The 13,645-nt window shown below is 33.5% G+C and overlaps 1 protein-coding gene across 1 annotated transcript in view; it reads left to right on the top strand.

Moving 5' to 3' along the window:
- LOC110103376 (187-kDa microtubule-associated protein AIR9) overlaps positions 1-13,645 on the top strand; it is an 85,819-nt gene that overhangs the window by 34,613 nt on the left and 37,561 nt on the right. Inside the window, exons 15-19 of the mRNA XM_020832062.2 lie at positions 1,761-1,896; positions 11,477-11,577; positions 11,677-11,724; positions 11,820-12,004; positions 12,162-12,279. Coding sequence (XP_020687721.1) covers positions 1,761-1,896; positions 11,477-11,577; positions 11,677-11,724; positions 11,820-12,004; positions 12,162-12,279 — 588 coding nt within the window. The remainder of the gene's footprint in view (positions 1-1,760; positions 1,897-11,476; positions 11,578-11,676; positions 11,725-11,819; positions 12,005-12,161; positions 12,280-13,645) is intronic.

Genomic DNA, 13,645 nt, shown 5'->3' with positions numbered 1-13,645 from the left:
TTAATATACGTGTTTTTCTTTTTATTTCATTCATTTATACATTTACTATCATATACCTTTCATAACAATTCAACATTTATTCATTTTCCAATTCAATTAGGACATGAACACCGTCTAAATGTATCAATATATGTATAATCATTTCCATTTTCATTTAACGTACACGGGTATGTTGCTTCCCAGTCAGTATCAATATGGGGGTGAACTGTAATTTGTATGCATATCTTTTTTTTTGTTTTTTCATTCATTCTCTTTATTTCATTTATGTTTTTATTTATAATTTATAAGTTATTTCATTTTTTCTTCATTATGTAATTGTATTTTTATATGTATATAATTATCATGTATATATAAATACTTTCCAACTTCACTTTCTATTTCCTTTAGGTGAAATTTCTTTCACATATTCATATACTTTCATATTCTTATAATATTTCAGTCATTTTCGGTTATAAAAATTTTTATTTCAAATTTCCTTAATGTTCAGATTCATACTTTGGTACATTACTGAAAACCTAAGAATATGGCACGAAATTTGATTAGAATATTAAACTACAGCTTATAATTATGAAATAATAAAGGTTCTAAATTGATCTTATGTGATTTCATATCTAGAGAAAAATGAAATAAATATATAGCCAAAACCTTGACTCATTTTTCTGTTTGAAACCGACGTCCAAGTCATTGCCTAAATCCTGCCTGGCTCGGTCTCATGCAAAATTCTGCTCAGTTTCTTCACTCCAACGTCCCAACTTCCTTTAACATTTTTAAAAATTAAAACTAGGGCTATCCATTTAGTCAGGTACAAAATATGGGTTATGTTTATCTTATCCCAAGTTGAGTGTACTTGAAGTCTATGATTTGTCTCCCTCTCAATGAGGTGTGTAGACGGCTTCGTTCTCCCTCTCAGTTGCGTGTGATCAACCTCACACTCTTGCATGCACTCGCTAGCCGCGCTAGCATCATTCTTGCTTTCCTTGTGTCTTCCTTTGTTTTTTGCAGCTCAATCTTGCTTCTCTTTGGACGTGTTTGTTCTCCCCTCTTCGTCTCCTGTAATAAGCGAGTCACCTCTCTCTCTCTCCATCGTTGTGGATTGCTCACTTTGTTTGCTTGACCGACTGCCCTTTTGTCTCTATGTATTCACGGAATTGTAGCATAGTTCCATTCAGCTGATGCTGTCAGTTCAATTTAATTGATATTTTTTAATAATAAAATGGGTTCTTACAAAACTCGTGTACATAATGGCCAAGAAATTCACGTATGACTGCAGGCCTTGCTTCTTAATATTGCATGTGTTTCGGAATGCCTATATATGCATTGGGTTTTCAAATATGTATAATTAGGCAAACTAAGTCTTTAATAACCCAAGTGAACGATTGAATTTGCTGTCTATTTTAATTGAAGACTTATAGGCTGACTTTTCTTACTTCTTGTTATCATATAATGTATGCAATTCATTGTAATTATTGCTGGAATGATCTCATATCTTGTTTTCCCTGAATAAACTTCAGTTGGTTGATCAGTTTATATCCCAGTCTAATTTTTGTCTATTAATATATGATGTTTTATAAATTACTTCGGAGTTTTTTCATGTGCTCATCGAATATGGTTTGCATAATTGTTGGTTTACCACCTATTCTCATTCATCCATTTCTTACTTTACTTTACATGCATTAATCTTGACGATCCGACATGTCACTTATCTTTGGGTTATTTGCATTCATATGGATGCATAAATCAATAAGCGACTGTGGTTGCAGCTGCACCTTCAGTTAGTAATGTAAGAATTTTGGGAGATGCTGTTGAAGGAAATACAGTCAAAGGAACTGGAGAATACTTTGGTGGGATAGAAGGACCAAGCAAGTTTCAATGGTTGCGAGAAGATTATGAGACTGGGTGAGTGTCTTTCTTCTTGTGAGCGTTGAATTTAATTTCGATGTTGCCATTTCATTTCACCTGCAGTTTACTGTTTGAAAGATTGTGATCTCCTTGTTTTTTGTTATTGGCAATCATTTAGTATATAAGTACTTAAACCTTTTTTCAAATTTGATTCAACTTTTAAAATTTTAATTTATTTTTCTAACTTGCTCTCGCATGCACTCTATAATGATTGAAGTTTCACTAGCTATTCTATAAGTCAAGCATGCTTATGTTGGGGCTTTTCTTGAATGGATAACCTGCCTAGCATGCACCAATTAGTCAAAACTGAAGCCTATCTGGTCTAAGGGGAGAATATCTAGATTGTTAATAGTTCGGGTTGTTACCCATATAATCTAAAATTTGATCTTTAACTAAGTTAACGTGTTATAAAAGCATCACATAGTGCCATTTATTGCAAGAAGCAAGTAATAGATTGTTAGTTCTAGAATGGATAAAGCATGGTGTCAATACAATTGTGGCAAAGTACAGGGGCTTGCGAAGTGTTTTCTTGGGCATTCAGGAAATTATATTAAAAAATCATTTCTTTGTATAAAAAATAAGAGAGTGAATGAGAATACCCCTCAGATATATTGTGAGAAAACCAAAAGTTGGAATTTTTAAGTTCTTTTCTGATGTAGGCAAGAAATGGGTATTTATTGGTGGGCTAAATTTTTCATAATGGGCTTGGCCCATGTTCCTTTGGATGCTTGGTGTTTTGAGTGTTGTTGCTGATTTTTGGGATTTAATTACCTTTATGTGGCTCTCTTTTCCTGCTTCTGTACATTCCGGGTTCATTCCCTGCCTGCTTGGGCCATTCTGTAAAACCCGAAAACGACGATCGTAGGTGTCGCACGCATTTTGATTCGCTGCAACCAAATTTAAGTGAAAATTCAAAGTTAACGGATTTTGACAGAAATAATTTTACAAAATTCTAAGAAATTTGGTATATAAAACTTATAGCTAATTTCGCTTAAATTTGGAATTAAAATTAATATAAATCTCATAATACCCAAACTACCCCTAATCATTTCTAAAGCCGGGATGATTTAAGTGGGGGCAAAGTGGTTATTTGGCGATCACTATTTCCCTAAGTAATGAAGATCAAACCCCTTCCCACATTTCGATCGTTTTGTTCGACCCAAATTGAGAGAAGGCGGACAGAAGAGGCGAGGAAGGGAGAGGTGACGGGCGGCTCCGTCGACGATTTCCGACAAGAAAATTTGTGGAAACGTAGAGGATAAGGGAAGACTAAGGTATGCACTAGAATCTACATTTTCCCTCTTCTTTTCTAGATTTTTGGAAGGGAAAATTTTAGGGTTTTTCTAAAAATATTTGATCCTTCCAAAATTTTTTTACGAAATCAATATGGAAGGTTAAGGAAGATATTTTAACAGTAAAAATGAAGTTTTTTTAAATTTTATTGAGATTTAAAAATTAAGGTTTTTTCTAAAAATTAAAATTTTTTAAGTGCTTTCACAAAAGTGATTTCTATGGATCGTAGGAATGCTTCTAAAACAAAATTTTGAGTTTTCTTAATAAATTGCATTTTCTTTATTTTTCTAATTAATTAAATCCGAAATTTAATTAACCTAATTATTAATTAGGTTTAAGAGAATGTTTGGCTTGATGATTTGATAAAATAAATGAATTTTGGGTTTTCAAAAATTAGGGATTTTAATAAATCCAAAAATTCAAATTAAATTATGTTAATTTCATTAAGCATAGTAAGAATCAGATAGCGAGAAATGAAGAGTTTAGATAATTTGGAAATGATTAAAACTTTGAGGAAGAATTATCGGTGACACTTTTTTATGTGTGATTGTTAGGTTGTGATCAATAAGGGGAGCGACACGTGTCAAAGCGACATTATAGGGAATTGTTATGCTTGTGTTAAGGTTGGTACTCATATCTCTTATAAAAATTTCATATATATTATTTTGCTTTTTTTATTCAATGCAAATCTTTAGAGTTTTCAAAGTTATATGGTTTATGAATTTTATTTTGCAAATAACATGTTAGTAGAATATCTTTATTTCAATATGTTTGTAAACTTAAATGTTATGATTTAATTTGTGATTTTCATATTTGAAGCTGATGATTTATGAATCATTATTGTTTTTCATTAAGCATATAATTAACTGAAAAAAATAGATTATAAGTTTATGATATGAAAATGTGCATGTTGATGCAGAGTGCCTAAATGGTAAAGGGGCTCTTCAAAGCCAAATTGTAAAGTGGCTCTTCAGAACCAAATGATAAAGGAATAACCAAATAAATGAAATGTGTATATGATCAGTAGAAACTCTATGGGTACCTCTGAGACGGATGCATTAGTAAATACTATGCATATTAAAGTTTATATTTCGTTTTCTATGCATAATGAAAGTTTATGTTTGAGGAAAGATTATGAAAAGACTTATTATACAAAAAAGTTTTGAATTTACGTAATATTGACTGTCGTTTAAATTTTTTATTTCATGGTTATTTAATTGTTTGAAAAAGATGTTTTATTGTTGTTTAATGTAAATTTTTATGAGAAATATGAATTACCTGCTGAGCGAGTAAGCTCGTCCCTTGTGAGATTCTTTTTCAGGAAAATCATCTAGGATCTGATGGAAGAGATGTAGTTTACTTATCGTCGTAGGACTGGACGGAGTCGAAATGATAAGTTTTTCTTTCGGTTTGTGTCTTATGTGTGTAAGATATAGAATGTGTGTTTAAAAAACTTTTGGTATTGATATATTTGACTTGTTTAGTATTTGATGTTATGAAAGACTTATGAAAGAGAAAAATAAAATAAGTATGTGTGGTTTAGTGACTTTTTTATATATTATTGAAATGAACTTTATTATATTTTTATGTTGAACTGAATGTTTGTTTTTACTGTTTTTCGTACGACTATTTGTTCCCGCCCCGTTTATTCGGGCTAGCGGGTCGTGTGGTGACAAGAGTGGTATCAGAGCAAATGTTTAATACTGATCAGTAAGAAAGAGCCTATAAGATAATTTTATGAGCCGTAGAATGTATAAGAAGTGTGAATTTTATAAATTTTTGACTTATGATTATTGTGTATCATCTCAGGGTTATGGATCCTGTGCAGAGTGCCACTGATAGAATTGTTGGTGAGGAAGGGAGGGAGCAATCGGTAGTAGCAGAACCTTAGAAGAATAATGATAGTACCACAATGGAGTCATTTGCTCAAATAATAGCAGCAATGACTTAGATGATTAAGAACTCCCAAATTCAGGCCAGTGGCAGTGGAAGTAGTTCTATGGACAAGAACTTGAAGCTGTTTCAAGAAATGAAGCTTATGTTGTTTTTAAGTGGTGGACTTATAGAGGCTGAAAATTAGCTGATGCGAATAGAGAAGATTCTGGAGGGCATGTCTTGCCCTGAAGATAGGAGGGTGACGTTCGCTGCTAATGCCTTTGATGGTGAGGCAGAAAGGTGGTGGCGGAGCCAGCTCCAAGAGACTTTTGGAGGATGATCCAGCAGTCAAGTCTCCTGGGAAGAGTTCGTGAAGCTATTCAGAGAATGGTTTATACCCATGTCAGCCAGGAGACAAATGCAGGATAAGTTCAACAGATTCGTTCAGGGAGATCAATCTATTTCTCAATATGAGGTAGAATTCATTATGTTGTTAAGATATGCTCCTCACCTGATACCAAATGCTGAAGAGAAGTGCCACCACTTCCTGACTGGACTGAAGGATATAATAAGACAGCCTCTCATACCTTTTGTAATTGAAGACTATTCCACTTTGGTGGAAAGAGCCACAAGAATCGAGATGGACATACAGACAACTCAGAAGAGGAGGGACTTCCATAAAAAAAAAGATTGAGGGCAAGCAAAGTCCACTCAGTTTGCTCATTCTTTCTTTTCTAGTGACACTTGATGGCAACTCTTCCTAGGAGATTTGACTGTTGGATCGTTCTTCAAAAGTCTCTTGCAGTTGGCTCTGCCACCACATTTCTGCCTCACCATCAAAGGCATAAGTAGCAAGTGTCACCCTCCTATTTTCAGGGTAAGACATGTCCTCTAGAATTTTTTCTATTCGCATCAGCCAATTTTTAGCCTCTGTAGGTCCACCACTTGAAAATAACGAAGGCTTCATATCTTGAAACAACATCAAGTTCTTGTCCATAGAACTACTCCCAGTGCCACTGGCCTGAGTTTGGGAGTTCTTAATCATCTGAGTCATTGCTGTCATCATCTGAGCAAATGACTCCATTGTGATACTATTATTATTCTTCTAAGGTTCTGTTACTACTGGTAGCTCCCTCCCTTCCTCACCAACAATACTATCAGTGACATTCTGCTTAGAATTCATAACTCTGAGATGAAACACAAGAATCATAAGTCAAACATTCATAAAATTCATACTTTTTATACATTCTAAGACTCATACAATTATCATATATGTTCTTTAATATTGATCAGTATTAAATCTTTGATTTATTAAATCTTTGCTTTGATACCACTCTTATCATGACCCGGACCGGCTAGCCTGAATTAACGGGGCGGGAACAAATAGTCATACGAAAAACAGTAAAAATCGGCATTCAGTTCAAAATAAACATATAATAAAGTTCATTTCAATAATACATAAAAATGCCACTAAACCGCACATATACTTATTTTATTTTTATCTTTCACAAGACTTTCATAACATCAAATACTAAACAAATCAAATACATCAATACCTAAAATTCTTAAAACACAAATTCTATGCCTTACACAAGACACAAACTAAAAGGAAAACTTGTCACTCCAACTCCGTCCAGTCATACGACGGTAAGTAAATTGCCTCTCTGCCATCATATCCCAGATGATTCTCCTGAAGAAGAATCCCACAACAAGGGGTGAGCTTACTCACTCAGCAGGTAATTTATTTTTCTCATAAAAATTTACATAAAACAACAATAAAACATCTTTTTCATACAATTAAATAACCATGAAATGACAACTTTAAACGACAGTCAATATTGTGTAAATTCAAAACCTTTCTGTACAAGAAGTACTTTCATAACCTTTTCTCCAATATAAACTTTCATTATGCATAGAAAATAAAATATAAACTTTAATATGCATAGTATTTACTATAACACCCGTCTCGGAGGTACCCATAGATTTTGTACTGATGGGTTATATATTTTCATTTATTTGGTCATTTCCTCTAACATTTGGCTCTGAAGAGTCCATTTACCATTTGGGCACTCCGCATCAACATGCACAATTTCATATCATAAACTTATAATTTATTTTTTTTTCAGTCAATTATATAATTAATGAAAAATAATTATGATTCATAATTATTTAGCTTTAAGCATGAAAATAGCAAATTAAACCATAACATGTAAGTTTACTAACCTATTGAAATAAAGAGATTCTACTAATATCCTATTTGCAAAATAAAATTCATAAACCATATAATTTTGAAAACTCTAAAGATTTGAATAGAATAAAAAGAGCAAAGTAATATATATATATATATATCCTTGTCTCAGTAGGCATCAAACCTATTTTACTAACTTCGTACAGACATGGAAGAAGAGGAAAGCCATCATACACATTCACCTAAAAATAAATAAATTTGGTGAGCAAACATATCACATAAGAACTCATAAGTCATCAACACTGTCATCGCTAAGGGGTTGTTCATTTGAATCATCATTATGATGAACTGCTCTCTCCCCTTCCTCTCCTATCGAGTCCAATGTCAAGCATTTACTTCAAGATTTATATAAATTTTAATATATATAGCGTGAGGCGTAAGCCTCATGCCAGTGAGGCGAGGCGGGCCTCAACCAAGTTGAGGCGCAAGCCTCATAGAAAAAACTCGAGGTAAGCTTTGAGGCATTTTTTACTGGAATTGTGCAAAGGCAGGCCTCAAGGCGAGCCTCATATTGTGCAATTTTGAACCATGATCACACATAAAGAAGTGTCAACGATAATTCTTCCTCAAAGTTTTAATCATTTTCAAATTTTTTAAACTCTTCATTTCTCACTATCTGATTCTTACTACACTTAATGAAATTAACATAATTTAATTTGAATTTTTGGATTTATTAAAATCCCTTATTTTTGGAAACCATCCATTTATTTCACCAAATCATCAAGCCAAACATTCTCCTAAATCTAATTAATAATTAGGTTAATTAAATTTTGGATTTAATTAATTAGAAAAATAAAGAAAATGCAATTTCTTAAGAACACTCAAAATTTTGTTTTAGAAATATTCCTTAGACACATAGAAATTACTTTTGTAAAAACACTTAAGAATTTTCGATTTTTAGGAAATACCCTAATTTTCAAATCTCCATAAAATTTAAGGAAACTTCGTTTTTACCGTTAAAACATCTCTCTTAACATTCTCTATTGATTTCATAAAGAAATTTTGGAACAAACAAATATTTTTGGAAAAACTCTAAAATCTTCCCTTTCAAAAATCTAGAGAAAGAGAGGAAATGTAGATTCTAATGCATATCTTAGTCTTTTCTTATCCTCCTCTACGTTTTTCACAAATTTCCTCGTCGGAAAATCTTCGCTGGAGCCGCCCATCGCCTCTCCCTTCCTCGCCTCTTCCGTCCGCCTTCTCTCAGTTTAGACCGAACAAAACGATCGAAATGAGGGAAGGGGTTCGGTCTTCATTACTTAGGAAAATAGAGATTATCAAATGATCACTTTGCCCTCACTTAAATCATCTTGGCTTTATAAATGATTACAGGTAGTTTGGGTATTATGAGATTTCTATTAATTTTAATTCCAAATTTAAGCGAAATTAGCTATAAGTTTTATTTACCAAATTTATTAGAATTTTGCGAGAATTTTATAAAATTATTTCTGCCGAAATCCATTAACTTTGAATTTTCACTTAAATCTCATCGCAGCGCATCGAAATGCGTGCGATGCCTACAACGTCGTTTTCGAGTTTTACATGTGGTGGGTGGAATGAAAATTCTTGCTGCTCAAATTTATGCTACTTTTCTTTTTGGGTGGTATGGGAAATTAGCACGTTATTCTTTTTAGGTTATTTAGCAGTTTAGGTACTTTGTGGATTCATTATTAGCACTTCAGGATTTGCTTTATTTTGCGTCACTGTCCTCTTTCAAATTGCATATTGGATCTTTTTTTTTGTCACCAATAATGCATCAGTTCTGTGACATGCGACCTATGCTTGTGCCTTTTGACTCATGGCTTATTTCTGTGTGTGCTCTTATGCTTTCTAAGTAGATGTGTCTGGGTCATGCCCTAGTTGCGTTTGGCTGTTGCATTTCTTTGTCTTCAGCCTGGGCTTTTCATGTAAGTTTTATGCTGCTAATGTCACGACCCGGCCCGGTGAGCTCGCATGGGCGAGGCGGGAACAAAGGTCGGACGGTAGGTTAAAATTTCTAATTCCTAAAATCTATCTCCATAATAATTTGAAAGAGCCTCTAAAATATCAATTTGAAAACTCAATTAACATAAAACTCAAATAAATTCATAATTACCTTTCTTCTTGAGCTCCTCTCCTACGGTTTACGTTACCGCCTTTTCTACTCATTTGATTAATTTAAGTTTACCTGAAAATGTTAATAACTAACATTAAGCTAAAGCTCAGTAAGTAATACACAATTCTAAACTATAGTAAACAAGGCAACTGTGTAATATGATAGATGCCAATTTCATATGAACATAATATAAAAATGATTTCATACTAACATAACATTAAATATATCATAACATGAAGCCATATTTTTCATTTCATTTCATTTCCATATTCATATCATTATACTTAGCTTTCTCTTTTCGTATATAATACAACCGTCACAGGAGTCACCGTCTAGTACCATAAAGGTACTCCTTTACCATTTTCCTTTTCCATATCTTTTTATCATTTTATCGTGCACGAGTACGACGTCCCCAGCTAGTATTGTAAGGGGGTAAACTCCATCTAATCAGCATGCACATTCAATCATTCAATATAACATTCATATCATATCATTTCTTTTTATTTCATAAATTACATAATCTCTATCATATAATGTCATAAAATATAAAATGTAATTTGCATGATCATTCATTTGACAAGAGTAAAGAATAATGATTTGGATATAACTTGAGAGAAACAAAAATATTACTGAAATAAAGAACCATGTATACTTACCTGAAAATTAAAAAATTGATTTCTCCCCGCTAATCCTTCTTCCTTCGAGATTTCTTCAAAGCACCTAAAGATATAATTTCTTCTTCAAAATCATTTATAATAAATCTAAATTAATGTTCTCATTCTATTCAAAATCTACCCTAAGTTCTTCCTCTCCCTCTCTCCAAAAGATCACATAAAGCATATCATAATCTAAAAATTCATAATTTTGTCTAATTACTTAATATTAATCAACATAACACTTTCTCCATAATCTAAATTAATTTAAAATAATTCTATTTTCGGATTTACCTAAAACCCTAATTTTAGAAAACCTATTTTCATTATTTCCCTCAAATAAACTCTCCCCTACACCTAAATCATAATTAAATATTTTCCATTTTTGGATTTAAACTAATTAAAAATTAGGAAAATAAGATTTTATAAGGAAAACTCAATTTCTTCTCTTAAAAACTCTCTTAGGACCCTTATGAATAATATTTGCAAAGGCACTTCCAAAAACTCCAACTTTAGAGAAAACCCTCATTTTACCAAATCTCAAAATGTTTAAAAATAAAATCTCATTTTTACGCATAAAAGCATCTCTTAAACCTATCTTATCATTCTCTTAAAGAAAATCCAAGTTTCTCCTCAAACCCTAAATTTTCCTTAAAGAAAAATTCTATAAAATCATGAGAAATCTATTGAAAACAACTCACCTTAACTTTCCATTAATCTTCCCTACAAGTTTCTCCACGAATGGCCGCCTGAAATCCGCCGCTGGAGCCACCCGTCGCCTCCCTTGCGATCGCTTCTTCTCTCGGTTCCGCCTCCCTTCGGTTTGTTCGACCAAATGAGCGGAAGGAATGAAAAAGGGGGTTCAGTTCTTTCATAACTTAAGGAAATAGGGATTTCAAAAGACCCTTTTGTACTTTGGGTATTAAGAGACTTCTCTAATTTTTATTTCCTAAATTAAGCAAAATTAAATATAAGTTTTATATACCAAATTTCTTAGAATTTTGGGTAGAATTTTATAAAATTATTCCCGTCGAAATCCGACAACATTGAATTTTTCACTTAAAACTCGTCGTGCCGCTTTGAAAAGCGTGCGAGGCTTAAAACGGCATTTTTCAGGTTTTCACAGCTAAATGGTTCACATTATTTTCTTCTTGATTATTTATAGTATTCTTATTTTCTATTTTTGGGCTTGGTGTTTGCTTAGTGGCGTAATAGCTATGAGTTTTTGTCAGACATTTGGCTGTGATTTTGTGGCAGACTTATTGACTAATCCACTTTGTTATCTTCAATTATTCTTTTGCCAACGCCTTCTATGATATGCTAATCAAAAGAAATGGCATACACTATACAGAGATACTAAAGCCTGGTGTATTTATCTTTTTATCATTCATTTTCGTGTTTTTAAATGGACAGTGACCTAGTGGTAGTTTCATCCGGTGCTTCTGAGTATACCTTGACAAAGGAAGATGTTGGGCAACGTCTTGCATTTTTTTATATTCCGGCTAATTTTGAGGGTAAAGTTATCTTTGGAAGGTGCTTATTCCTCAAGATAATGGAGCTTATTTTTGGTCAAAGTTAACTCGTATATTTTTATATTTGTTCTTGCTATTTAGGCCAGGAGGGAGAATCCGTATCAATCATGTCTCAGAAAGTGAAAAAAGGTATATATGGTATTTAGATCATTTGCTACTTTATGTATTCAACCTCGTGTTATTGCTTTAAACATCTGCATTTTTCCTTCCAATTTCAATTTTAGCTCCACCAAAGGTAACCAATTTGAAGATTGTTGGAGATCTGAGGGAAGGGAGTAAATTGACAGTTGCAGCTACAGTTATCGGAGGAAATGAGGGATCTTGTAGGGTCCAATGGTTTAAAACAAGTTCGTCTAAGTTTGAGGATGAAAATAGTCTTGAAGCAATTGGTTCCTTAAAAATTGCGAAGGTGAAGATCTGTTTTTTTTCGTTATGAGCATGCTCTTATACTAAAAAGCTGGATACAATTTTCATCTTTTTGTTTTTTTCTTCCTTTTTCTTTTTTTCTGTTTATTGTAAAATTAGTATCCATTCTATTTGACCATCTTGCATAATTTTGTTCTAAGACTTTTCGTGTTCCACCTGGTGCTGTGGGGAACTACATTGTTTCGAAGTATATTCCTGTGGCTGCTGATGGTGAAGCTGGTGAATCAGCATTTGCTATCACTGAGAAAGTAATTGAAAGTAAGTAGTAATTGTTCATTGCTTGAATTTTTAAAGAAAGTCTTTGGTAAGTATGAATATTTTATTACATCTTTATGTATTTTAGCATGATTGTATGGGTCTCTCTACCTTGTATATTTTAGAAAATATTAATAATGCTAACTTTTGCTCTAACCTAATCATTTTAAACATATCTCCAACAAGGTCAATAACTTCTCTTCTCATCACTGATTCTTTCCCTAGTAAAAAAAAATTCATAAGTGTATGCTGAGAATTTGTAACAACATTACCTGCAACATGAAGTGGCTTTTATCCTAGTATGTGTAAGGATGATAATAATGATGATGTGGGTGATTTTTCTTTAAGAGTTCTTGGTAGAGTGTTGTTTTGCTTCATTATTTAAAAAATCATTTTTATTAAAAGAACAATTGAATCGATGCTAGTCGGTCTGCTCTTCATAGAGAGATGGTGAAGACTAGGGGTGTCAATATTTGACACGACCGGAAAACCCGACCCGAACCCGACCCGAAAATTTCGGGTTAGGGTCAACCCGAACCCGAAACGGGTCGGGTTCGGGTTCAGCATTTCGACCCGTTTCAAAAATCGGGTCGGGTTAACCCTTTGACCCGATTTTGACCCGAAAACCCGATTTTGACCCGGCAACCCGAGATTGACCCGTTTTTGACCCGAAAAGAGGAGATTGACCCGTTTTGACCAAAAAAATAGCAATTTTTTTTTGTTGGAAATGGGTCATTCGGGTTGTGTCGGGTTGACTCGGACCCGAAGCGGGTCGGGTTCGGGTCAGGAAAACTGACCCGTTTTTAAAAACGGGTCGGGTTCGGGTTGACCCGAATAGTGCCGTGTCAGTTTCGGGTTCGACCCGAACCCGACCCGTGACCCGAAATTGACACCTCTAGTGAAGACATAGGTGAAAGAAAGAGTGAGAGCGAGATAGAGAGTTAGAGAGAGAGAGAGAGAGGACAATGAAGAAGATCGAAAGAGTTGGAGCGTGCTAATACAGAGCGGTCTGACATAGTTGAACAATGCATATTTCTTTAAAGAGTGGAGTCTTGTAATTGAGTGAGTTAAAGATGAAATAAGGATTTTTTTTTCTCTAGCATCTTTTCCTTGGGTCTATGCTCGTGCTTTCTCAAAACCATATGTTGTTTATTTTTTCCTCTCTTCCTCCTCCATCCCTTTCCTTGGGATTTAGTCTTTTATATTTGCTGTTTGAGTTATCCTTTTTACCAAACTACATATTAAAAAAGGTAGAGGTAGACTTAAAAAGACTTGGTTAAAAAATATTAGAAATAACCTTTTTTTAGATTTAGATCAGAATTTGACTCTTAACAGGCCACAACGGAGAAAAAGGATTCATGTAGCCGAC

Source organism: Dendrobium catenatum, unplaced genomic scaffold (genome assembly GCF_001605985.2).
Source record: "Dendrobium catenatum unplaced genomic scaffold, ASM160598v2 fragScaff_scaffold_1056, whole genome shotgun sequence".
Lineage (NCBI taxonomy): Eukaryota > Viridiplantae > Streptophyta > Magnoliopsida > Asparagales > Orchidaceae > Dendrobium > Dendrobium catenatum.
This window is presented reverse-complemented; position numbering and strand designations above follow the sequence as displayed.